At 36.9% G+C, this 25,251-nt stretch overlaps 1 protein-coding gene across 1 annotated transcript; it reads right to left on the bottom strand.

Moving 5' to 3' along the window:
* Positions 1–11,221: 11,221 nt before the first annotated feature.
* LOC114646579 (uncharacterized protein C2orf72) lies at positions 11,222–24,868 on the bottom strand. The gene is made up of 3 exons (XM_028794838.2): positions 24,051–24,868; positions 20,799–20,897; positions 11,222–12,088 (listed from the first exon to the last, which is right to left on the bottom strand). Exons 1-3 carry the CDS (start codon positions 24,691–24,693, stop codon positions 11,988–11,990), a joined length of 843 nt encoding a protein of 280 aa, XP_028650671.1. The 5' UTR covers positions 24,694–24,868; the 3' UTR covers positions 11,222–11,987.
* Positions 24,869–25,251: the final 383 nt, after the last annotated feature.

The raw sequence follows: 25,251 nt of genomic DNA, 5'->3' as shown, positions 1-25,251 counted from the left end.
TGTGTTGGCTGGGATTGGCTCCAGCAGACCCCCGTGACCCTGTGTTCGGATTCAGCGGGTTGGAAAATGGATGGATGGCTGGATGGATGGTTACTCACCAACAATAACACGACGACTTGTCTGATAACGATGAGTTTAATTTTACTGCACAACAAAGGATAGCGTTACAGCTCTTCTAAAGGAGCCTCTTCAGGCGACTGTTTAGCACCGCCGTTGTTCTTCTTCCATCACTCTTCAATCCAAATCCCTAAAGCAGATTCCATCCAGACTACTGCCTTATCACGTCCACTTGCAACTCGTTTTGCACCCTGGTTAAAAGGACACTGCGGCCGTAGATCTTATATGCTTTTCCTCCTTTTTAAATAAAAAGAATCGTGGACTCATTGATGCTGTAATGATGTCCTGCAGCGGTGTAGCTGTTTCCTTCCTTCAACATATCCAAAACGTTTACCTTTTCTTCAATTATTTGCATCTTCTGTTGGTGCTTGGACACGGCTCCTGAAGCAGTAGCACGTTAATGCTGAATGACTGAGATTAGACTTCCTGGTTAATGCAGCACTCTGTCGCTGAGCCAATCAGCAGCACACAGGAACTTAACCGCGTGCTCTGATTGGGTAGCTTCTCAGCCATCCTCCAATAGCGTCCCTTGTTTGAATTCAAATGCGTCCCTTATTTGAATTCAAATGGGCAAATCAACTGAGGAAGCACACGTCCTGTAGACCGCAGACATCCATGAAGCAGTGAAAAATCCGCAATATATATTCACATATGCTTACATTTAAAATCCGCGATGGAGTGAAGCCGCGAAAGACGAAGCGCGATATAGCAAGGGATCACTGTATATGGCAATAACTCGTGGGGAAATTTGAAATTAAGATTAAAACTGCCTTACTACCAGTTAAGACTATAAAATGACATCAAAAACTCTGAATCAATGTCTCCAAGATGGGACAGTTAACTTTGTGAGCGGGAATGTTAAAGGCCTGAATCACAAATTAAAGAGAAAGTATGCTCTCACGTAACAGGCTTAAACGCTAAAATAGTATTTTTACAGGAGACCCACTTACTAAGCAAGGATCAGACAAGACTACAAAACGACTGGACTGGCCAAATGTTCCATTCTAACTTTACAAAGAAAACTAGAGGTGTGGGAATTCTCATACATAGAACAGTCCCATTTGTAGCATCAGATGTAGTATCCGACCCTGAAGGGAGATGTGTGATGGTCATGGGCAACTTATTTAACAGTAAAATGATTTTGATAAATGTTTATGCACCCAATGTCGACAAGGAATTCATGCAAAATCTATTTGCATCCATTCCCAATGTGAACACTCATAAAATTATAATGGCTGGGGACTTTAATTGTGTTTTAAATCCACTCTTAGATAGGACTCCCGTCACAGGTGGGACAACATCTAACACTGCAAAGACAATTACACAGTTTGTAACTGACCACAACATATCAGACCCCTGGAGGTTTCTTAACCCAAACTCAAGAACATATTCGTTCTACTCACCAGTGCATCATAGCTACTCAAGAATTGATTATTTTTTTTTATAGATAATAATTTCTTGCCTATGATTAAATCGTGCAAATATGACACAATTGTTATCTCCGACCATGCCCCTCTAGTCTTGGAGCTAAAATCATTAAGCCCCTCACACTCACCTCGCAGATGGCGTCTTAACCCTCTTCTATTAGCAGACGAGAACTGCACAGAATTTATATCCAAACAAATCAGCTTCTTCATAGAGACAAACACACCCTCAGAGGTTTCTGCAGGAAGACTCTGGGAAACTCTAAAGGCCTTCTTAACACTAGAATTACCAGAGCCTACGAAAAAACTCGTACATCCGTCCCACCTTAAATCGCGTCTTAAAGCCGTTTGCACATCTCCGCCAGAGTCTTTTGTCATCTAAATGTGATGATAAACAAAAGCTACTAGCAGCCAGCTATTCCATCCCCCCACCGACTTAGAATGAACTCCTAGCTCATGCCTTGCCTTGATTTGATTATTTGGGATTGAAGTGGAGTTTTACAGTGGAAATAATTCGAGCGTTATTTGGAATACACGCATTTCATGTGTGTTCCGTTTCTACAGTATAGTAGTAGTCTGTGCAAACACATTTTTAAAACAGAAATGTTTTTCATATTCTAATAGTAAATGACAAAATGTAGGCATAAACTATATAACGTATGAAGCCTGAAGTCCATATATCAAAGAAACACTTTCACAAAAGGTACAAATAAGAGAACACGTGCGCTTTTCTTCAAAAGTATAACTGCACACAAAAAAAAGCCGCATTAGCATGCCACATTGACATTCTTACTACAATTGCCGCGGTGGCGTAATGGTATCAGCTACTGACTGGGGATCAGAGGGTGGCGAGTTCGATCCCGCACACCTCCACTTCGAGAAATGAACTGCTCTCATCCTTACATTTTTAGAATAACAACATAAATTTAATTTCAGTCTGTAACAGCCGGTGTAACTTATGATACTGGTAAGGTTAGCTTTTTTTTTAAATTCACTTTTCATTCTCGCAGTCGATGCATACTAACGCCCCCCCCCCCCCCCCCCCCAAAAGGGTTCTGACACATAAACGCTGGCGAAGCTGCCTTCCTTCGTATCTCACCGTCACTTGATTTTCTTTTTATTCAGTGTTATTGAGTGTTCCTGCCAGTCCCCACATGTTGCTGTATGCTGTTTCTTTTGTACTCCAGGACATGCAGAGAAGAGAATGATTTCACATTATTTATGCTGTTTTCACATAAAGACTGCAGTATACTCGTGACTGCATTCTCGTACCAATGCACTTTTTCCATCACCTTTTCCTGTATGAAGCAATGTACTCACTTCTCTCTATGCTGTGGTTTTTATTACACACCTGAAAGAGACAATATATGTGAAAACTTCATCGCACTAATGCAATATTATTTGAAAACGAACAGCGTCAGATCAGGTGTGAAAATTTTATGTGAGCTACGAAGAAGGCAGCTTCGCCAGCGTTTATGTGTCAGAACCCTTTGGGGTGGGGGGGGGCGTTAGTATGCATCGACTGCGAGAATGAAAAGTGAATTAAAAAAAAAAAAAAAGCTAACCTTTACCAGTATCTCACATAAAATTTTCACACCTGATCTGACGCTGTTCGTTTTCAAATAATATTGCATTAGTGCGATGAAGTTTTCACATATATTGTCTCTTTCAGGTGTGTAATAGAAACCACAGCATAGAGAGAAGTGAGTACATTGCTTCTTACAGGAAAAGGTGATGGAAAAAGTGCATTGGTACGAGAATGCAGTCACGAGTATTCTGCAGTCTTTATGTGAAAACAGCATAAATAATGTGAAATCATTCTCTCCTCTTCATGTCCTGGAGTACAAAAGAAACAGCATACAGAAACATGTGTGGACTGGCAGGAACACTCAATAACACTGAATAAAAAGAAAATCAAGTGACGGTGAGATACGAAGGAAGGCAGCTTCGCCAGCGTTTATGTGTCAGAACCCTTTTGGGGGGGGGGGGGGGGGCGTTAGTATGCATCGACTGCGAGAATGAAAAGTGAATTAAAAAAAAAAAAAAAAAAAAGCTAACCTTTACCAGTATCATAAGTTACACCGGCTGTTACAGACTGAAATCAAATTTATATTGTTATTCTAAAATTGTAAGAATAAGAGCAGGTTACTTCTCGAAGTGGAGCCGTGCGGGATCGAACTCGCCACCCCTCTGATTCCCAGTCAGGAGCTGATACCATTACGCCACCGCAGCAGTAGTAGTAAGAGTGTCAATGTGGCATGCTAACGCGGCTTTTTTTTTTTGTGCAGTTATATTTTTGAAGAAAAGCGCACGTGTTCTCTTATTTGTACCTTTTGTGAAAGTGTTTCTTTGATATATGGACTTCAGGCTTCATACGTTATATAGTTTATGCCTACATTTTGTCATTTACTATTAGAATATGAAAAATGTTTCTGTTTTAAAAATGTGTTTGCACAGCCTACTATACTGTAGAAACGGAACACACATGAAAATGCGTGTATTCCAAATAACGCTCGAATTATTTCCACTGTAAAACTCCACTTCAATCCCAAATAATCAAATCAAGGCAAGGCATGAGCTAGGAGTTCATTCTAAGTCGGTGGGGGGATGGAATAGCTGGCTGCTAGTAGCTTTTGTTTATCATCACATTTAGATGACAAAAGACTCTGGCGGAGATGTGCAAACGGCTTTAAGACGCGATTTAAGGTGGGACGGATTTACGAGTTTTTTCGTAGGCTCTGGTAATTCTAGTGTTTAAAAGGACAGATTATTTCATATCTTTCCCACACAAATAAATTAGAAACCAAGAGAGCGTCAGAGCTAAGAAGCGAAATTACTAGAATAGATGAAGAACAAGCCAGACGTCCAAGTGAGGCTCTTCATAGGAAAAGGCAGGCTCTGCATACAGAACTCAACATCTTGACAACTAAAGAAACTGAACAACTTATTTATAAGTCAAGACATCATTACTATGAACACGGAGAGAAAGCTAATAAGCTTTTAGCTCAACAAATCCACAAGCAAGAAGTTCGCAATGCAATCCCAGTAATCACCAACACGAATGGAGAAGAAATCATTGACCATAAAAATATAATGCACACATTTAGAGATTACTATAAAATCTTATATTCTACTGAGTTCAAAGAAGACAACACACAATCTAATGCATTTCTGAATACATTACAGACATCACAAATAGATACTTTAAGTGCTGAGGAACTGGATAAATCTCTGACCCTATCAGAATTACTAGATGCTATAAAGTCACTTCAAAGCGGGAAATCAGCAGGCCCTGATGGCTACCCTGTAGAATTTTATAAGAAATTCTCCACTCAGCTGGCTCCCCTCTTATTGGCAACATTTACAAAAGCTAGAGACAATCAAATTCTACCTCAAACTTTTCGTCAAGCATTAATCACAGTCTTTCCTAAACAAAATAAGGACTTGTTACAATGTGCATCATACAGACCAATTTCACTCCTGAATAATGATGTTAAGATACTCTCAAAAATTATAGCTATAAGGATGGAGAAAGTGCTGCCTTCAGTAATATCACAGGATCAAACTGGAGCATTCTTCAGAAGCAGTCCGTTACAGCATGGTCAGAGAAAACAAATAGATGTTCATTTTATAAACTACTGAATTTACATGTAGTTTCAATCAATGCATACATTTTACTCTGGTTGGTTCATTGGTTTACACCCAAATGATTTATATAAAATAAAAGTATGTTGTATTATACAGGGGGGTCCTCGGGTTATGACACAGTTCCGTTCCTACAACAGTGATGTAACCCGAATTTTGGTGTAAGTCGAAACACACCCTAGCCTAAGTCACTTACCCATCCTAACACATTTGCAAAATCATAATCTAGAAGCATAAAAACACAACTAAGCCACAGAAAAAGGACATATACTCTACTGTACACTGTACTGTAACAGAAAAAAATAAGTGTAAAAAAAATCCTTATCTTTATTCCTTCTCACGTCTCAATTTTTTAAAGTTTGTATGGGAGTGAGCGTTGTAAACTCAAAACATCATATGTCGAGACGTTGTAAACAGAGGACCCCCTGTATTCTGGTTCTTCTTACAACTTTGAGTTGAGCCCCACCCTTGAAATTTCTGTGCATATAACAACCGTCCATTCTTGTTTATAGGACATCTACTGATTTCTTAGTCATGCTTCAGTACATTTTGTATATTACATCAACCTTTCTTCTGGTACATTGTTTACTTGACCATCTCAGTATCTTCCTAAACCAATTCTTATATTTCAGTGTACATTTTATTGTTCACTTGACCTTTATCTGGTTTCCTGGTGTGCCTGAACAGGTTTCTGGCATTAATTAATTAATTAATTTATTTATTATGATATTTCTTTAAGAAGAATTATATGTTACCCTAAAATTATTCTTCCACAGTGTCCATCTCTTAAGAGGTTGTCATGGCTACTATCAAGTCATCAGAGAGCAACATTTAAGGTTCACTAAAAACCTTCAATGAGGAGAGGGACACAGAGTGCAATCTACAAAGACAGAGAAGAGGTACCTGGATTAGATAGAGTTAAAACATGTAATGGCCTGGCACAAACATCCTGGCATAGTCATGAGACATGCTGAATCGAGCAGCCAGGTCTCCTGATTTTAACTATGCAAACAATATATGGAACCAGTTTGTGCAAAAAGTGAATGTCTCAGAATTCTAAGTATGTTAGCAGAAAACAAATGCTTACAATGGCTGCTAACAGGAATAAAGTATTTAATAACCTAACTTGAATCTTCTAGTGAATTTATACAACAAGTTATGTGAAATAATCCAGTATTTATAAGCAAACATTCTTGGTTGACTAATTTCATCTGGTATGCCTAAATTTGTTTGATAAGAAATATGATGACTTTTATTATAGTGTTTATCTTTGTTGTGTTTAAATATATTTCAAATGATTCCATTTACAAGATTTTGCTCTTATTAAAGTTTGCAATATTTGCAATATTAACACATTACAACACTATATACACTGTTAGATATTTGCTCGTTTCATTTAGTTTCTTAATAAAAGTCCCCTTAATAAAAACAATGTACTCAACACAAATTCGAAAATATTTTTTGGTATACATATTATCTGGTCTTTCCTGAATTATTCTTAAAATTGGAAACCCAGCTACACATCCATCCTTATTTCAGTCCGTTGGCACTGGAGCTGGAGCCCAGTTATATCGGGCACAGACTAGGCCAGTGCAGAGTGAACAATTAATCAAATACACACACACTTTTGAGATGACACAGAAAAACCAATGCAGACCCAGGAAAAACATGCCAACTATAAAATGTAGTGGCTAGAATGGGTTTGAAACTCAGAACTGTGAAGCTGTCAGGTAGTACTGCTAATCAATATGCTGCCATGCTCTCCCTAAAATGGAAATGTCATATTGGAAACAAAACATTCCATTTATTTATTTATATATCTATATCTATCTATCTATATATGTGTGTATATCACACACACATATTATTATATTATATATATATATATATATATATATATATATTTATATATATATTTTGTGGAATATGGCCGGCCGTTCATCCCGGCCAATACCCCCAAGCTGCCAGGTGGAGCCCTGCCTGAAACATAGAGGTGCCCCGAGTTCCAGCAGGGCATCATGGACAGTGGAATTTTTCATCACAGCCCTGCTGGTTACCATGGGAACCTCCAGGGGACGCTGCAGGAAGGCCCAGAGACTTTTGTTTCACCTATAACCCGGAAGTGCGTCTTAGTCACGGCGACGGGTCAAGGACTATAAAAGGACAGTGAAACACCAGAGCATTGAGCCGAGCTGGGTGGAAGGGTGGCAATGCGTCTGGGAGTGGAGGATTGATTGATTATTGATTTATTATTGTGTTATTTATGAGTATAGTGTAGTGGAGTGTGCTTGTTGCACATTATTATTACAAAATAAAGTCATATTGGACTTTTATCTGGTGTCTGACGTCTGATCTGAGGGTTCAAGGGGTCGACAGTGCCTCTATCTTTCACAATATATACACACACACATACATATAAATATACAGTACATATATACACATATTTTTTTTCAGAATTATTGAATTTACTATCTTAATTTAACCATTTTATACAAGTTGAGCAGGGCAGTTTGCAAATGCAATCAAACATTGTGCATCTGTTGTTGAAAACGTGAAAAAAAAAGTTGCTCAAGGTAATTAAAACCTTTAAAATCATACATGGATATGTGGATATCACGGTTCTATCCTGATCTGCAATGTAACTTGTTTATCAGTTAAAATGACCACCATACCAGTTTTGGCTGGAGAAATCTGAACTAGAATTTATAATTAGTAACTTACCCTTTTAATTTATATACTGTAACAAGTTTAAAAAGAAAGGTCAAAGTAAAATTCAAACAGAGCTAATCATCCATTGTATAGCTATTTGTATAGCTAGGATACAACTTTTCGCCCTATTTTAGCTCATTGTTTATTCTTCTTCAAATGGATGAGACTACTTCAATTAAAGGACACTTCTTTGTGGGTACCATATTTTATTTTTGACTGTATAATGTCTATTGTGTCAGTTGAAAAGGACAGCCGCCTCATGGCAATTCTTTACATTCAGAAATATGACAAGACTCATATTACACATATTTAAAGGCGGGTATTTTGTTTTTCAGTAAACACACAAGGGAGAACACACACTTTAAAGGAAAAGACAAAAGCAAAACAAAATATTACACTGTGTTGGGTCTCTTCTGTATCATCTGTTGATCTATTAACTTAATTAGTCAAATAAGAGATTTATTTGGATTAATGTCACACTTTTTACACCACAGACTTCCCCCCCCCCCCCCCCCCCCCCCCCCATTCTTCAGTAATTAGAAAACAAACTAAGTCTATACTTTATACAATTCAGCACAAATGTAGTTGATTTATGACTTTGTGGGGAGCCAATACAGTGTCACTTTTTGATATAAAGTAGAAGCATTGAGTGCAGTAAACTCTCTAGTACATTTCAGCTAAAACCTTGCACTAAAAGCATCCTTATTTACAAATGTTTAAAATGAATAGGTTTATGGAGAAATTATATTGATTGATCCATCTTAAACCATTAGTAAAATTAAGTTTTACATGTAAAACGGCATAATAATGTTAACTATGAGATATAAATGGTTTTAAAAAAAAGGCAAAAGTTTAAATTATACATTACTAATAAATGTGTCTTTTAATGCACAATACATGAAAACTGTTGAATAAAATGGATCTCTATATAAAATTTTACATATATTTCTCAGCTATCAGGAAACATATACAGTATCTACCCATTTAACATCAAACCCACTTATTTCAGTAAGGAAAGGAAAACAAATATGTTGATCACATTAAAAATGTATACACAGTAAAAGAAAAAACATTATTTAACTAGAATGAAAATATACTTTATTAAAAGCAATCACTATGTAATAAACCATTATCTGACCCATAAAAATACATACAAAAGAGCATTTTTTACCCAAATTAAAAATTTATTTATCATGTAGAAAAAAATATTACCACTATATGTTTTAAAAAATTACTGCATTAAAACATTCCAATTATAAAGGTGAGTCACTATTTGATTGCATTCAAAAATTCAATAACTTAAAAGTATAAAATTTTAATAAACATGAGAAAAAAATTAAGCAGAAATATAAAATTTTAGGTTAATGGTTTCTTCACAGAAGAGGGGCCTTGTAAGACCACTTACTGTATAAGTAAGATTATATCTATTCTAAACACTCAAATGAAAATATTGCATGCAACTTTACTGCACGGTTGTGACATTTTCACATTTTCGGCTGATTCTGGTTCATTGAACACTAGTGCGGCACTTTTTTCATTCATTTTACCAGAAGATCCTGAATATCACCGCTGTTATTCTTAATAGCTTCAAAAATTAACATTTGTGCTTAAATACTGATATATAGAAATAGTCATACAATACGATCCAGTAAAAAGGCAACCTGGTGAAAGAAATATGTTGCCTTTGGCATTGATACAAAAAAACAATGAAGTGAAGAATTTAGTAAATGTAACAATGTAATGTTAATAAGCATCTATGTATCTACTGCAGGGCTGCAGAGAGATGGAAGCTATTTTAGAGGGACAGGGAACAAGGCAGGGACTATACCTGCATGGGACACCAAGCATTTTAAGTATATCAAAATTATAATTAATATTATAACCTTAAAAATTCTTAAAGTAATATGTTATAGTTTGACTGTGTCTGTGAAACTGTTTTAAGTTTTAACATAGTACATGTGGGCGCTAAAACTAAATCAAAACTTAGAACAACGTATATAGGTAATATATACACACACTAGTGAAAAGTGAAAACCAAGAAGAATCTAGGTTGCAATACAGTATTGTAATACAATATTGTAAAGACAGTGTGCAGATGATGTGATGAACGTCACAAGGTCAGTGGAGCACCCTGTGGCGATAAAGAGTACAGCAAAGTTTACACCAACTTCTATAGGTTCTCACCTATAGAAATGGGTGTGTGCGTTACCATTTGCTGTGCAGTACTCTGTATTTTTTTCATGCCTGATAGATGTCATCATGCATAATTTGCTCATTTAAGAGAGTTTGAGCAGGATTCTTTTGTGAAACATATTTGATGGAGGTGTCTACACTCATTAGTGTTGGCAACAATGGGAAGATGAGATTACCCACATCGGGAGATGTGGTTTTGGGTAGCTTCAATGTACCAATTATATGTATTAGCTCATCAGAAGGGAGGCTGCAGCGGGCTGAATGGTCCCAGCAGCACATATCTGAGCACACAGTCACACCAGAACCATCCATTCAGACTCCCTGAAATTCTGTTCTTAAAGCTGGACTACCCTAGTACAACTGCCACTCATTTGTTATTAGTACAGCAAACACTTGCAATGGTACCTCAAACTGGATGATGGGAGGATTGGCAGTCTTTCATCTTAAATGAGGAAAGCAAATTCTGCCTGAAAATGTATGATAGTTGTGTACACATCTGATAAAGACTTGGTGATCCACTACATTGTAAATTCCTGTGACACACAATGAACATCATAGTGTGGGGTGTTAATAGATACAATGCTCATTCACTTGTGGCATTTGTTGTGAGACATTGATCATTGCTATCTATATTACATCAGGTACATTATCCTGCCAGCTCTAATCCACATCCTCCATGAACTGAAGACATGTTGTTCCAGCAAGACAACATTACTTGTACATATTCTGCTCATGCATCTCAACATCCTCTAGAGACTGTTCATAAACTGCCCTGGCCACATTTACTCAACCTATCCCTGATTGAGCATACTGTATATGGGACGAAGTTCTACAATGCCTCTCCGATACCCAGGAACAAGTGATGAACCTCCACTAGTTGCCATACTAGTCAAAAGGGCATGGACTGAATATATACAAGAGGGCATTCATGATCTACTTGATCATTTGCCAGTGTGCAGGCCAGTACTGCACCTCGGGGAGGTTACACCCAATATTCATTTGAGAATACCGTAAGACATGAAATTGTACATACCAAATAAACCACACTGTATCATCATAGGTGTGGGCATGTTCTTAATTTCAGTTCTGTGGTGCCTCGAATTTCAGTTCTGTTGTGTGATGCCTACAAGATATTCTTTTTTCTCTTTCCACTGCCTACATTTACTTTTCTTTGTTTTCTTTCTAATACAGTATGTGTAAATACTAAACATCTTAATGCTTTTGTTAATTTCTCATTTCCTTATGACGTATTTTGTATGTACAGTATAGATTTTGTTGGCTGGCTTTATTAAATACATTAATTCCACAGCACCAGCCATGTTTGGTTTCTAATTCTAATTGGGTTAATAATATTTCAAAATATATTAAAGTTTGTGACCCTATAGCATTGCACTACATTTTTTTCTGTATTAATGTATGAGTTATAGCAGAATGGTTAATCATCAATTGCAAAAGTTTACTGTAATCTATCACCAGGCTTTTGCTACCATTAGTCAAAAGCTGTCAGCATTCCCTATATACACGTATGAGTGTTATTTTTTGGCTATATAAAAACATTAAATACCTCATGTAAATTGAATTACAGCTTCTAGGTAATATTGCTTGGGTTTCACACTGTGATTTCCTCACATGGAGTATTCACATTAAGGACAGAACCCTGTTGTTAAACATGAAAATGAGGGAGAACATACTGTTGACAGGATTTCATCATACAATAGATTTTACCTTTAGAAGAGATACACATAATTCATGCCCCAAATGGCCCCAAACTCAAGAGTATGCATTTGTGCAAAGCATTGGAAAGCAAAGAAACATTCATTGTTATGCGTTGACTGCAACCCCTGAACCCCAGGTTCCCTTCATTCATCTTTGTCTAGCTGAAGAACTTGAGGTGCAACTTCATACACTACTTTCCTTATCATCACCTGTGGAAGCTGCTTGAGAGGTCCCAGACAAAGGGAGCTGCAAAGGAATTGCTTCCTCTCCATTCTCAACAATTCCTGAAAGAAATGAAAATGACAAAAAAAAAAATCTTAGCAATGAAAATCTGCAGACAAAATATGTAATTAATGTTCCTAGTAACCAAAACAAAACCAGGAAGCAAATCTTAATTAAATTGTACTGTGCTGTTGATATATTATGTTAGACTGCAGTACAAATGACTGCCTCATAATCTGTTATTACTGCTTGGTCTTTAAGTCATACTTCCAGCCATATTCAAACCTACTTAATACAGTTTTGGATTACAAGGGACAGGGTCAGAGTTGATCCCAGCAAAATCTGGCACAAGGCTGGAACTAATACTGGATGGGGTCCCTGTTCATCACAGAGATCAGTTACATTCATTTCCACACTAACTTACAGCCCTCTAGCCCAATTTAGAGTCACCAGTTAACCTAACACTCATATTTTGGGTATGAGAGGAAAACCCCAAGCAGATGTGAAGAGAATGTGTAAACTCCACACAAATAGCAACCTGGTCAAGCCTTGTGGAAATTTTTATTAGTAACACTAGGCATTGTGCCACCTCTACATAAAATAATTTTAGGTTAGTTTTTTTATGTATGTCCATTGCACATCTTGTACTAATTTCTCACATGCTCATCATGGTGATTGCTATGAAGGGTATTATGTCAAAAAAAGCCTGATTCAGTTATTCTGTTGTTTTCAGACATTTATACCTTGATTATAATCTTGCCTTGATATAGTTCATTAAAAAAATCAAACGGCATTAGTTCTTAAGGATGGAATATAAAATAAACCTTACTAATTACTTAGACACTGTAAAAGCAATAACTCATAAATCATTCTTATATAATGTACATGCATCAAATTATTTTATTATTCATTTACTTTGTATCATAATAACATTTAACTTAATAAAGTGCCTTGCCTTCTTCTTTGCTATGGAATATTCTATATTAAATAAAGACTGATGGAAAATTCCACTATAACCATGACACACTCTTTCCTTGTACTGTAGCCTTGTGTAGTACGTCATCATGGTGCTTACTATGAAAAACACTATATTTATATAAAAAAAAAACAAAAAAAAAAAAAACAGTGAACGGTAATTCTAGCGTTAGGCACAGGAAACATGTATACTTCAATCCTGGACTGCAGTCCTATTTCTTGTGAGCACCATACCCATCAGAAGAATGACATGTCAACCCAAAAACTTTGTTTGGTTGTATCTCAGCTGATACAATGATGGTCACATCCTTCCAAGGTGGACAGAAAAAAAAAGGACAAAACTGAACAATGGGTTAATTTAGACAAAACGGATGCTTTTTTTCTGCGACAGATTCTTCTGAAGAGCACACATTTCCAGCAGAACCTTAAACATCATGGAGCCCTTGTGACACTGCTAGACTTTCTGTTAGAAGACAAATTGAATTAGGATATTTGTTTAAATAGAACTCAGCTGACTCCCCTCTCTTGTCATCCAGAAAGAGCCGACGGCAAGTTTGTTCACTCTCCACTCATTAATATTTTCCCTCTCTACTTTCTTTCACAGGCTTGACCTAGTTTTCTTCTCTTTTCACAGGCATCTTGTGTAACAAGGGAAGCTTTGTTAAAAATGCTATGTCTTCCAAAAAGAAAACAGCATTCAGAGTTTCTCTATATCCCAATGCACAAAGTAGAAAGGTTTATAAATGCCAATTTAAGGCAGACACACTGAAGCCCAAAGAAAGTATCAGGCTAAATAACGATATTTAAAGAGGTGCACTCCTCCTTATGAGTGTGTTTAAAGAATAAACCATTTTTAATTGTCATTGGGTCATAAGAATTGTGAAGAAGCCTCTTTCTGTGTTTTTAAATTCACATATTAGGAACACTATGTGTGGCGGGGGTGGATAATAAACTATTTGTAGACAGTTTAAAAAGATATTTTAAAATAACTAAAAAAGAGTTTTAATTAATTAGAACAGACCTCAATTCTTATTTCATGTCTCATGGATTCTTTTCAATAAATATTAGTTAGGCATCTACTAAGAAAATACATTTTAATATATGTAGCAATATTTGGGGTAGAATCCCCCCCCCCCCAGTAAAAAAGCTAAAATGCTTTGATTGAAATTTGTTGGCATTATGAAAAAAAGAATATTAGATGACACTTTATTTGTTGATAATTTTTTATGTGTCAATATTTATTAATATTATGCTAGCTTACGTGCTTTGTGTTGTGCTGAGACCAGACTTTATGTAAACAAAAGATGAAACAGAAGCAAGTGACAGGCCACGTGAATACCACCACTAAGCAACAGGATGAGTGACTGAAAATGGGGTGATGTCCTGGACAATAAAAAAACGAGACATGATCACATTGTGAAATGCAAAGAGAAAGTTTGGCAAAGTTCAAGGCAGATGCAAAACTCTGGTTGGCAACCTCTGTTTTTTGAGGTTGACCACCAGCACTCTCGGCATACCACCTACCATCTTGGTTATCCATTCTGTCAACCTCCAATCCCAGGCAGCACCTACAAACACCCCATCCCCACCCCCCACCATGGTGTGCTACAAACTTCAAGGGAGACTCCTCAGCCCTCTCCCCCCACCTTTTAAATGGCAGAGCTTAAATTGCACACTGCCCCAGCAACAGTCTTGGATAATGACGCTTGATTTCCTAACAGGGAAGCCAGAGAAATTGTTCACGCTAATACATCAGTGTAACTAATCAGGTAACGGCACTTATCTATATCCACTTCAAGCACTGCATATACATTCGGATAAGCATTCCCTTTGTGCAAACTTTAAAGGGGAACTATGTACAACAGGATGAAAAACATGAAAAGAAATACTATATTTGAGTGAATAATGTAAACAAATAAAAATTGTAAACATCTAATAATGATACTGATATATACTCAAATTTTATGTTATTCCTTTAGATAACCCAATTCAATTCAAAGGCATACACTTTCCATTAAATTTTTGTTTTGCAATGATCATCAGCAAAAGCCATGTCACTAGGAAAAACAGGAATTGATCAAATGGAGGAAAGTTTTACTTGTGTAGTTGTTTGTAGCATTTTCAAAAGTAAGCAGTTCCAGTGACCTATTAATTTTTTTATTTATTGTATGACTGATGCCTTTATCCAATGCAACTTTTGAAATACAATTGTTTACATTTCTTTTGGTTTTCCAATTAAGACATAGACAGGTGAAGTGACTTGCTCATGGTCACACAGTGTCAATATTAGGATTTGGGCATGCATTCTCAAGGTTTAAAGCCCTACGACCAAAGCCTTAACCACAACACAAAAAAAATTATATACAGTATATTATATATATACACACACTGTATATAGAAATAAATATAAACATCTACTTTTACCATGGCATCCAAAAAGAGTGTGAAAGAGACAAAGTCTAAAAGGAAGGTTGTAGTATCAATGATTGAGGTGAAAAAGAGAACTTATTGCAAAGCATGTTTATACTGAAGGTGACTCCCTTTCAAAACAGAAACCTTTCACTTCCTTTCCATCTGCCACACAGTACATCAGCACTCCTCACTAAGGTATAGTAAATGCAATTTTCATTTTATTATGCAGTATTTACATATTTTGTTTATTGCTTTCATGTTTTAAAATGTATTATTTAGAGCATTTGTGCTATTGTTTACAGTACTTGAAATGGGTATTGTTTAGGGTTTGGGAACTGATTAATTCACTTTCCATTATTTGTAACAGGGAAAACTGATTTGGACTTTGAACAATTCAGAGTTCAAATGGTCTTCTGGAACGAATTAAGTTCAAAGTAAGATGCACCACTACATACATATATAAAAGCTGGAATCAGCTTCCATACACATAACTCAAGTTTTACAAAAAGAAGAAAAAAAAAAAAAAAAACAGGTTTAAAACAAATAAACCTCCACCTCTGAGAAAGACAGCTAGGCAATCAGTGTAAAACTTTATGCTAGTAAAGACAAATGAATAGATCAAATAATAAATGAGATAAAATAATAAAGATAAATGGGAGTAAAAGAGGGGAGCGAACCTGCTTTCTCAATTTAAATACTTACTCTAAAATGTTATTGATTAGATCCTGCCAGGTTTTGAAAAAGTTGTTTTTTTTTTTTTTTACAGATCCTCCAAGTGCGAATTTGATTTTTTCCAGTTTCAAACAGTATATAATATCAGTTACCCACTGACTTAGAATAGGGGAGTTAGGATTCTTCCAATTGAGCAAGATAAGTCTACATGCCAATAGTGTAGTAAAGGCAATTACAGTTTGTTTGTCCTTCTCCACTTTAAGCCCATCTGGAACTTGGCCAAACACAGCTGTCTGAAAGGAATTTAAAGATTTTGGTCCAAAATGATGTTAATTTGGTGTAGGCCCAAAACAAGTGACCCAATGAAGCCGGAGCTTGATTGCAGCATTCGCAGGTTGGATCTTGCACTGGAAATATTTTGGAAAATTTTAAAACGAGAGAGATGTGTTCAATATATAATTTTAAGTTGAATAATTCTATGCTTTGCGCATATAGAGCTAGAGTGAATTCTGTGCATGGCTGCCTTCCACTCCTTTACTAAAATATTGAGTAAGAGATCCTTTTCCCACTGTTCTCTTAGATCTTTGAAAGGGAGGGACTGTAAAATAGTTTTATATATTACAGAAATGCTGTCCGAGTCCTCGAGACTGAGCAATATTTTCCGGCATAGAGGTAGGTGGGAGGGGAGGAAAACTGGGCAGGTTCTGTTTAACAAAGTTTCGAATTTGAAGGTAGTGAAAGAAATGTGTTGCTGGCAAGTTAAATTTGGAGTGTAATTGTTCGTAGGATGCAAAAACATTGTCTATGTTCAGATCTCTAAGTGATTTAATCCCAAATGTTTTCCAGGCATTAAAAACTGCGTACGTTTGAGAAGGTGGTTCTCGTACAGAGGTGCCACAGATAAAAGTTTCTCTATCTTAAAATGCTTCCTACATTGGTTCCATATTCTGATTGAGTGAAGCACAATTGGGTTGTTAGTATATTGGCAATAACTTGTATTTATTGGGGTACAAAGCAAGGAATATAAAGAAGTACTGCAGGATTGCAAAGTAAAAATTAAATGATCAAAATGACTGTTGACTTTGAATGCAGTGCAGAAGACTGATTTAATTGAAAGAATAACCATCTCTTAAATGGGCATACATTAAAACTTGTATTAAAACTCCATAAATACTATCCTCAATTGTTCATTACCATCAATCACTTGATGATTATACTCTATACAAGTGTTTTTCAACTCATGCGCTGTGAAAATAACAGTGTAATGTCCCTGGGTCCTGAACTGAGAGAGACGTGCTCCTTAGGTGGTCATAAACTGTCTGAGGAGGACAGCACTACCTGGAGAAACCGACATAAAAGCAGCTCTTTGATCACCGTTTTGTAGACACAGTACTTAGAGAGTAGTTTAGCAGCCAGGAGACGTGGGGTCCATCTGCCTGGGTGCATGTGTGCCAGTGACTCTCGCAGAGCCAAGGGACAGTGAGCACACAAGTCAGTGGAGTGAGGCAAAGAGAAGACAGTCTGTATGAGTGGGCAAAAGGATGAAGTAGCTGGAAAATGAGTGCTCATTTTGTGCTGTCTGCAATCAGCAATCTCCAAGAGATTGTTTTCCAACTGTTTTTCTGTAGTAGCACACTATATGCAACCCAAAAAATCCCAAGGCACAATTGTACCAACCACAAAAGCTTTAAATCTATATGCATGCTAAACTGTCCGAAGGGGCGGGACAGGGGGGATGTCAAAAAAAAAACAATGCTCTACCTACACCTTTGCTCCTGGAACGCTAAAAGAGATTTCCGTAGGTGCCATCTCACTTAAAAACTGACACTATGAATTAATTGGATGGTTATGTTGTATTCTTTGCATAAATTAGTGAAGACACTGCAAACCTTAACATGCGTAGGGATCATCATTACACTTCTATTTCATAGAATTTTGTCATTATATTAGCATAGTCAGCACTGTAAGCTGGCCGGTAGACTGGCGAGTCAAATGCTGAGGTACTAGAGACTTATTTTGGTTTTAGTGCCATTCAAAGATAACTTATTTAGCACTTATGTGATATGATATTGATTCTTACAGAAACATGAAGTGAAAAAAGAAAAAAAAAAAAAAGAGAGAGAGAGAAAGAAAAATAGAATAATTGTTACCTGTGCAAACTTTCTATGGCACTGTACCAAGTCTGTCAATACACCCCCCCCCCACCCACCCCAGTCCCTTTCTCTCCACTCCCCCACACCTATGTCAGTATATGTATATCAAGAAAATGAACACCAGTGCTATGTACTGACATGTGGCGCATCATTGTGTACTGCTTAATACAAAATGTTAAAACTTTAGAATTTTATTTCATAACATTTTTAAGGTAGTATATACATAAAGGTACTGGATGTGTATGTAATTCTTTAGGTACATACTTAACTTACCAATATTACTGTTTTGTAAGGTTAAAAAAAAATTAATAAAATACATGAAAATACCACCCTGACCAAAGCACTGTCTGAGGTGTGTTTCCGCGCCCTAGATGTGACAATATTTTTTAACGCTTTAAATGAGCCACATTACTTGAAAAAATTAAAGCATTAACTTTCCCAGGACTTCTTGAAAGTCTAAGAAATAAAGTTTGATTGATTATTATTATTATATCTCAGTAAATTGACTGATTTCACTAACTTTTCTTCTCAACAATAGCAACAAGGGGGAAGAAAATTCAGTAAATTATTTCACTTGTGAAACGAGCAGTGTATTGTAACACCTTGTTTCAACGATCTTAGTTAAAGGCACAATATAAACTAAGACTGGATTATATATCTTGTGGACACTTGCTTAAATGTGGTTTACACAGATTTTTTTTTTTTTACCATCTACCTACTAACCACTGCAATTAGTCTGGTCTGCTGCTTACCATTAACTTCTAAAGGCAACTAATCATTTGAAACTGGATACACATTTATCTTACGATGGGCCAGTATTTAAACAGGCTGCTAGCACTTACTCATAACTCAACTTATAAAGTTAAACTCCTCATTTCTTGTGATCCTCTTGTATCTTTTGCTTTGTTTCTGGACCTTGACAATTTTGCCTTACCTCTGTGATTATGCCACAACTCCCCTTTGTTTCACTTAATCCTTACCATTTCCTTCAGCTCCACTTTGCCTGACCTGTTCATGGACCTTCACTCAAGAATGTGTAGGCATTGTCCGCATACTTTATTCCATTCTTCAATCGATAACCAACCATTTTTGTAATTCTATACTAGCAATATTTTCTTCATATAAATGAACATGGAGAACTATGTACTCTATATGTAAGGAATGAATACATATCATGCAGTTCACAATAACACATCACTGCTTTTATGCCACTCCTACCAGTAGCTACAGGGGTCCCTGCTGCAGTGTATTTTTTTTTTTTGGTAGTGCGCCAAAGCTTAAGACCATATGCAAGTAAAAAAGCTAATAATTTATCCAAGTTTATTTTTTTCTGTGTGATTTCCTGGTAAAATGGATTTGGAGGGGAAGCAATGGGGAAATTGACTCTCTCTCTTGACTACAACATCAAAACATTTATGAAAACTTAGCACAGAATGAAATACGCTTATAAATAATGTGAGTAACTTAATTTATTTAACGCAATTGCTGTTGGTTTTACAACAGGGTCAATATTTGAAAAATACTAAACTACTATGCTTTACTATCAGATGGCATGCAACGATATATACTGTAATGCTATGTTAAAGATTTTGTGATTCAACCATGAGTCACTGTTTGCTTCCATGCCTATAGTTAATATAGGCACACATTGGCTAAATTGTTCAGTACTTAATGGTTACTCCAATCTGGTGAGCATGAATGTGTTTCATATAATTTACTAACTGTTTTTAAAATTATATATATATATATATATATCAGTATATATTTATATTTATTCATGGCATTCGTAGTCTGAATCACAATCTGATTGTATGGGTGGTTACCTACCAGGTAACACCTGTGGTTGGTCAGTAAGTCGGCTAACATCCTCCACGGTGCCATCTTTCAATTGCGAGAAGTAGATCATTGAATGGTTGAAAATAGTTTTACTGTCAAATAATGCAAAGAGTATGCGACACGTGTTTCGCCCTAATTCTGGGCTCATCAGGCGTACACACTCACTGCACCCGCCCCAGCCCCCCCCCCCCCCCCTCTCGGGGAACCGAACCTCGGACATCAGTGCCAGAGGCGAAGACTCTAACTTTTGGGATTTCTGAAGCGATATATATATATATATATATATATATATATATATATATATATATATATATATATATATATATATATATATATATATATATATCATACACCATGGCGCAACATTAGATACTTGTCACATTTGCATTTTGCCTGTGCTCTCCAAATACAAGGTTTGTTCTATTTTATACCTTATACTGGAATAGGCTACAGTTCCCTCTTGGTTATGTATATAAATAGAAGTATTGAGAAGAAAAAAAAAGAAAAAAGCACTTTCCATTTTTTAAGTGCAAATAAAATCTGCTTATTTTCAACTTTTGCCCTGTGTGAAGTTAAAAGCATGATCTTAAAGAGGTCCTTAACCACCACCACCACCATCATCATCACATGCATTACATACATAGGCTGATTCTAAAAAAGTGCAGCAGATCTTCTCAAGAACAGAAGGCAGTGTCACATTAACCTAAAGATGAGGCATCAGTACCTTGTTTTTCACCAACAGGCTGCTGTGTTCGTTTGCTGCTTCCCCACAGGTAAAAACATTGCAGGAAGCACCAGGAGGAACTTCTTGTTGAAGTATCAGCTGCACAATGTCAAACAAACAAAAGTTAAACATAGAAGAGATTATTGAAACCAACACTTCTCAACTCAAGATCAAATACTGAAGTCAAGAAGATGCTACCCAAGCCCACAGCTTTTTGGAGTTAAAGGAACCTCTCAAGGCTGTAATATTACAGTATATATGTTGGTATGCATGACTTTTTGAGGGAGGTCTGCACCTAGATTAGTTTCTAATATTTTACTGTAACAACAGACAATTTCATAATTAACTTGTCAGTGCTATTTGTTAAAGAAAAACAAAGCACTGATTTATGAGAAGTGGAGACAATTTGTTAAATGTTGCTATAATCTACTTGGTAGAAAAATGAAATGCAGAAGACTGTCTAGTCATCAAAAGTGACAACTAAAAAATAAGGTATGAACATCTCATACATTCTATTTTTTAAGTAACACCCAATATATGATAAGTATTGCAACTATAATTAAGTATAAACATAAATATAAGTTCTTTCGTCTTATTGCCTATTATGCAGGCTGGCATATAGGGCATCAACAAAGGTCCTCCGCTACTGTCTGTCTTGAGCTAGCTTCCCTATGGTTCCACAGCTGTGGTTTTGTTTAGATTTGATAAACTTTATTAATCCCAAGGGGATATTCACATGCATACAACGGCAGAATAATAAAAATAAGGATACAGACTCACAGGATAAATAATACTGCCAATCAAGCTCTGCTTTTATAGTTCTATGCCACGGGATTCTGTGTCTACATGCGAAAATACTGTATGGAAGTCAATGGTTTTAAAAATTGGATGAATAATTAAATTTAGTGATGGTGCATTTTTTGACAGGTTAAAGAGTTAGGAGCATGTCAGAGTACACCTTTTATATTTATAAAATAAAGGAATACTTTAGAAGTGTTTTTCACGTTAGTAGATGTTTTCTATTACTCAGTTTCTTAGTACATATCTCAAAGATATGCATATTAGATTATTGGTATCTCAGTCATCATTCAAGTTCACATTTCATGCAGTTCAATGCAAATGTTTGACCTGCTTTGAGATTTTCACATTGAACATTTAAACATTATCCATGCAGATACTCTGTTTTATACACAGCCTATTTTAACATATTCATTAAAGCTAAATGCAAAGTTGTACAGCTCCTGTTACGTTAACACAGTGAAATAAGAAAAGCCAACGAAACACGACACAATAGCCACCTTGCCATCTGACTGATCATAAAAGATACAAGTATTACACATCCATACACACAACCACTATAACATATTTGTTTTTAGGATATAAACCTTTGGGCCTATAGACAACTTTAGGTGTTCAGTATAATGTACATGTTCTTGTCCACTTGTGGAGAACAAGGTGAAGGAGGTGAAGGATGACCTCTCTGAATGGAAGGGCCCACTTGAAGTTTGTCTTCTTTGCTCCAGTTTACCTTCAAAAGTACTTTTTCGGTGTAATAAGGGTTTATACACCACAACTTGACGTTTTTGATTAACTGTTCTTGAATAAACTTTATACACACACCTTAGATTTATACTTGTAGTCAAATGACCAAGGGCTGATTGCCCGCTTTTACTTTTAAATCTCATATCAATGCATGATGATGTCTTTCCTTACAACTTTCATACCCCTATTATTTTGGTGCCCGTTAATCATGAAACATCATTAAACTGAGCAGTCCTCGTAACTGAAGCTTATGCCAAATAAGCTACAACACCCAGTCCCCTGGCCCTAAGAACACTTCAAGACATAAATGCCTAGATAATGGATAACTGTTTGACAAACATTTTTAGGCATAACAGTTAAAACCAATGAGATGTGAACCTCTTAATTATCTTTGTAGACATCATCTGCTCTCATTAACACACACACACACACACAAGCATCCCAGGAATCTACCAGTAAAGGAATTTACCAGAATCAAATGCATATGTTAACAAACCTAGATGAAGAATCCTAGGAAAGTCAATTTTACAACTCTTAGATTGAAAACTAGTACTGTAGAATTGCCAGAAATTTCACATGCTGGAGTCAGTTAACAAAGCCAAAAAACTATAAGCATCCTAAAGCATATATATGGACATTCAAACAGGTTTAACCAGTTTGGTCATTTAGCTGAATATTTTCCAATGTAAACTGTTCAAAAGTTAACTTCTGATTCTTGGATAGCTTTTGAGATATTGAAGCTATCTTTGTTACAAGCAAAGAAGAGATCTGTTAAGCCTAGTTACCATCCAGCATAGCTGCCTCCTGCAGACATAGACTTCCATCAGAAAAATTAGCCAGACTTAAACCCAGAAGATAGGACTATCATGGAAAATTACCACAGTCCAGCTTTCTGTGAGTTACAGTGTTGTAGCATTAATCTTATACACTCCAGCTTTGTATCTGCCTCATTTGGTTTTTAATTTTCGATCCACAGAGTTAACAATCAGTAACAGCACTTGGATCAAAACAGAAAATCTTATTTTAGCATAGCACACTCTTGCTGCTGGCCACCCCGTTGGTATTGATTTTTTGTGACATTCTTGTTGATTGACTGTTACTAAGTCTCACGTTATCTCTCTCCTTAAGGTATCTTGCAGTGGCTCTTGCTGTCACTAACATCTTGATCTAATTATTTGTGCAACAGAGGCTCACAATGGTTCTGTTATAGGTGTTAACGCCAACAATGCCAGATCCTCACCAAATACCACAAAAACTAACTAATCAGCGTTAACCATTTACTATCATTAGAATCAGGGGTTCTGAGTTTTATTTTAACTACTGACTGTTCTAAAATGTACGTTACATGCGTAAAATAAATAAAAATCAGATATGTCCAACCTCCTCCTCACAGCAAGAACAACGTTTTTTTAATACTACATTACTCAGAATGTAGTGGTACCGAGCTTATTAAGTAAGCCCTTATGAACTTTACTGTGAAATTAAGTGTAAGTTTCAAAGAAATATAAGAAATACTGCAGCAAAGAACAATTCGAAGAACAGTAATAATACTGAAATGTTATAAACGTTGTGGAATGCACCAGAGTCGTAACGCTCAACTCGATCCCTGAGAGACAAATGAGGGTCGACCGGCAGTTAGGCACACAAGCATCGCTCAAGAAGGGCCCCCACGAAGTAACGCATTTCATGTTCCATGAATTAAAATCTTACCTGTCTGGTCTCCCCGTGCGGCTCGCAGTACTCTGCAGACACTCCTCTTGATTTCCACATTCACCGTCGTGTCCTTAGGGACGAACAGCCCGGTTTGTACTGCTTCTTTAGACAGATTCCGAAAAACTGATCGCAGTTGCTGGTCCAGCTGGTATATCAGGTCAGGACTGTCCGTGCTGCGGCCACCGGGGGAGTAGACGAGTCCTAACAGTGCCGGCCGCTGCCTCGAAAACCTGATACGGCCTCGCACGTCTTTTAGGATCACCCGTAAGGAGGCACGTCGGGAGGTAGTACGCAGGCTTCCTTGACTGAATACAAAGACCACGAGAGGCGAGTCGATCGCCCGCGCCTGTTTCTTGCACATGCTGCGTGACGCTGTGGGACAGGTGTAAGCTCCCGAAATATTCGCATTTACCGGGTTTGCGCTGGCGGAGGGGTCACCGTTGTGCATTCTGCACGGTTCGACCAGATCCAAATCAAAGAGGTCATTCACCAACTCCGACAGCTGCCTGGCTCGTGCTCTTCTCTCATTTTCCCAAATGTCTCCAACCAGGTAGATCCGATGCCTGCCTCCGATTTCGTTCAAGACCTCTTCAAACTGTTCGTCGGACAGCTCATCATCTTGGTCTGGTGAAAGTGCCATCTACAGAAAACATCACCTTCGTCCTCACGTACCACCGATACACACTCGCGGCAGAGCTCAATTTGACGCTCCACCTCATCCTCCTAACATACTGGACCTCCGGAAGCCCCGTAGCCAGGACCCAGCGCCTGATTGGCCGGCTTTACCTGAAACGGCGTGTCAGTGAACTTCTCCCAAGAGACGTTTCAAAGGTTGCCTGAGTAAGAGCCAGCTACACCGGTCAAACCACTGGGGGAAGAGAGTTGCGTGCTTTCTGTTTGCAATATAATGTAATATATTGTGAGATGTCAGAAAAATATAAGCACAAGCATTTTAAAAGCACAGATTAATAAGTACTTATTCTGTACTTATTTGATCCAGTTCGGTAATAGATGGAAGGATGGAACATTTACATCTGTAAAATGCTTGAGTGTATTAATTGATTTAGTATCAAAAACAGAAACATTTACTGATTTCGCTGCTAATTCTTATTTAGTAAAAGTAAAATAAAATATTTAATACAACGTTGACACTAAACACAAAAGAGATTTGCTCTCTTTTTAAATATTATTTTCGGTT

The sequence above is a fragment of the Erpetoichthys calabaricus genome, chromosome 2 (assembly GCF_900747795.2).
Source record: "Erpetoichthys calabaricus chromosome 2, fErpCal1.3, whole genome shotgun sequence".
NCBI classification, from domain to species: domain Eukaryota; kingdom Metazoa; phylum Chordata; class Cladistia; order Polypteriformes; family Polypteridae; genus Erpetoichthys; species Erpetoichthys calabaricus.
Note: the sequence above shows the minus strand (reverse complement) of the source record. Positions and strands in the feature narration are given on the sequence as shown.

What these genes read in the sequence shown, in the direction of transcription:
- LOC114646579 (XM_028794838.2), bottom strand. Translation starts at nt 24,693, where the DNA reads ATGGCACTTTCACCAGACCAAGATGATGAGCTGTCCGACGAACAGTTT. An exon ending in CGCACGGGGAGACCAGACAG is followed by an intron (nt 20,898 to 24,050) that starts GTAAGATTTTAA and finishes GACATTGTGCAG; the next exon opens with CTGATACTTCAACAAGAAGT. An exon ending in GCCTGTTGGTGAAAAACAAG is followed by an intron (nt 12,089 to 20,798) that starts GTACTGATGCCT and finishes CATTTCTTTCAG; the next exon opens with GAATTGTTGAGAATGGAGAG.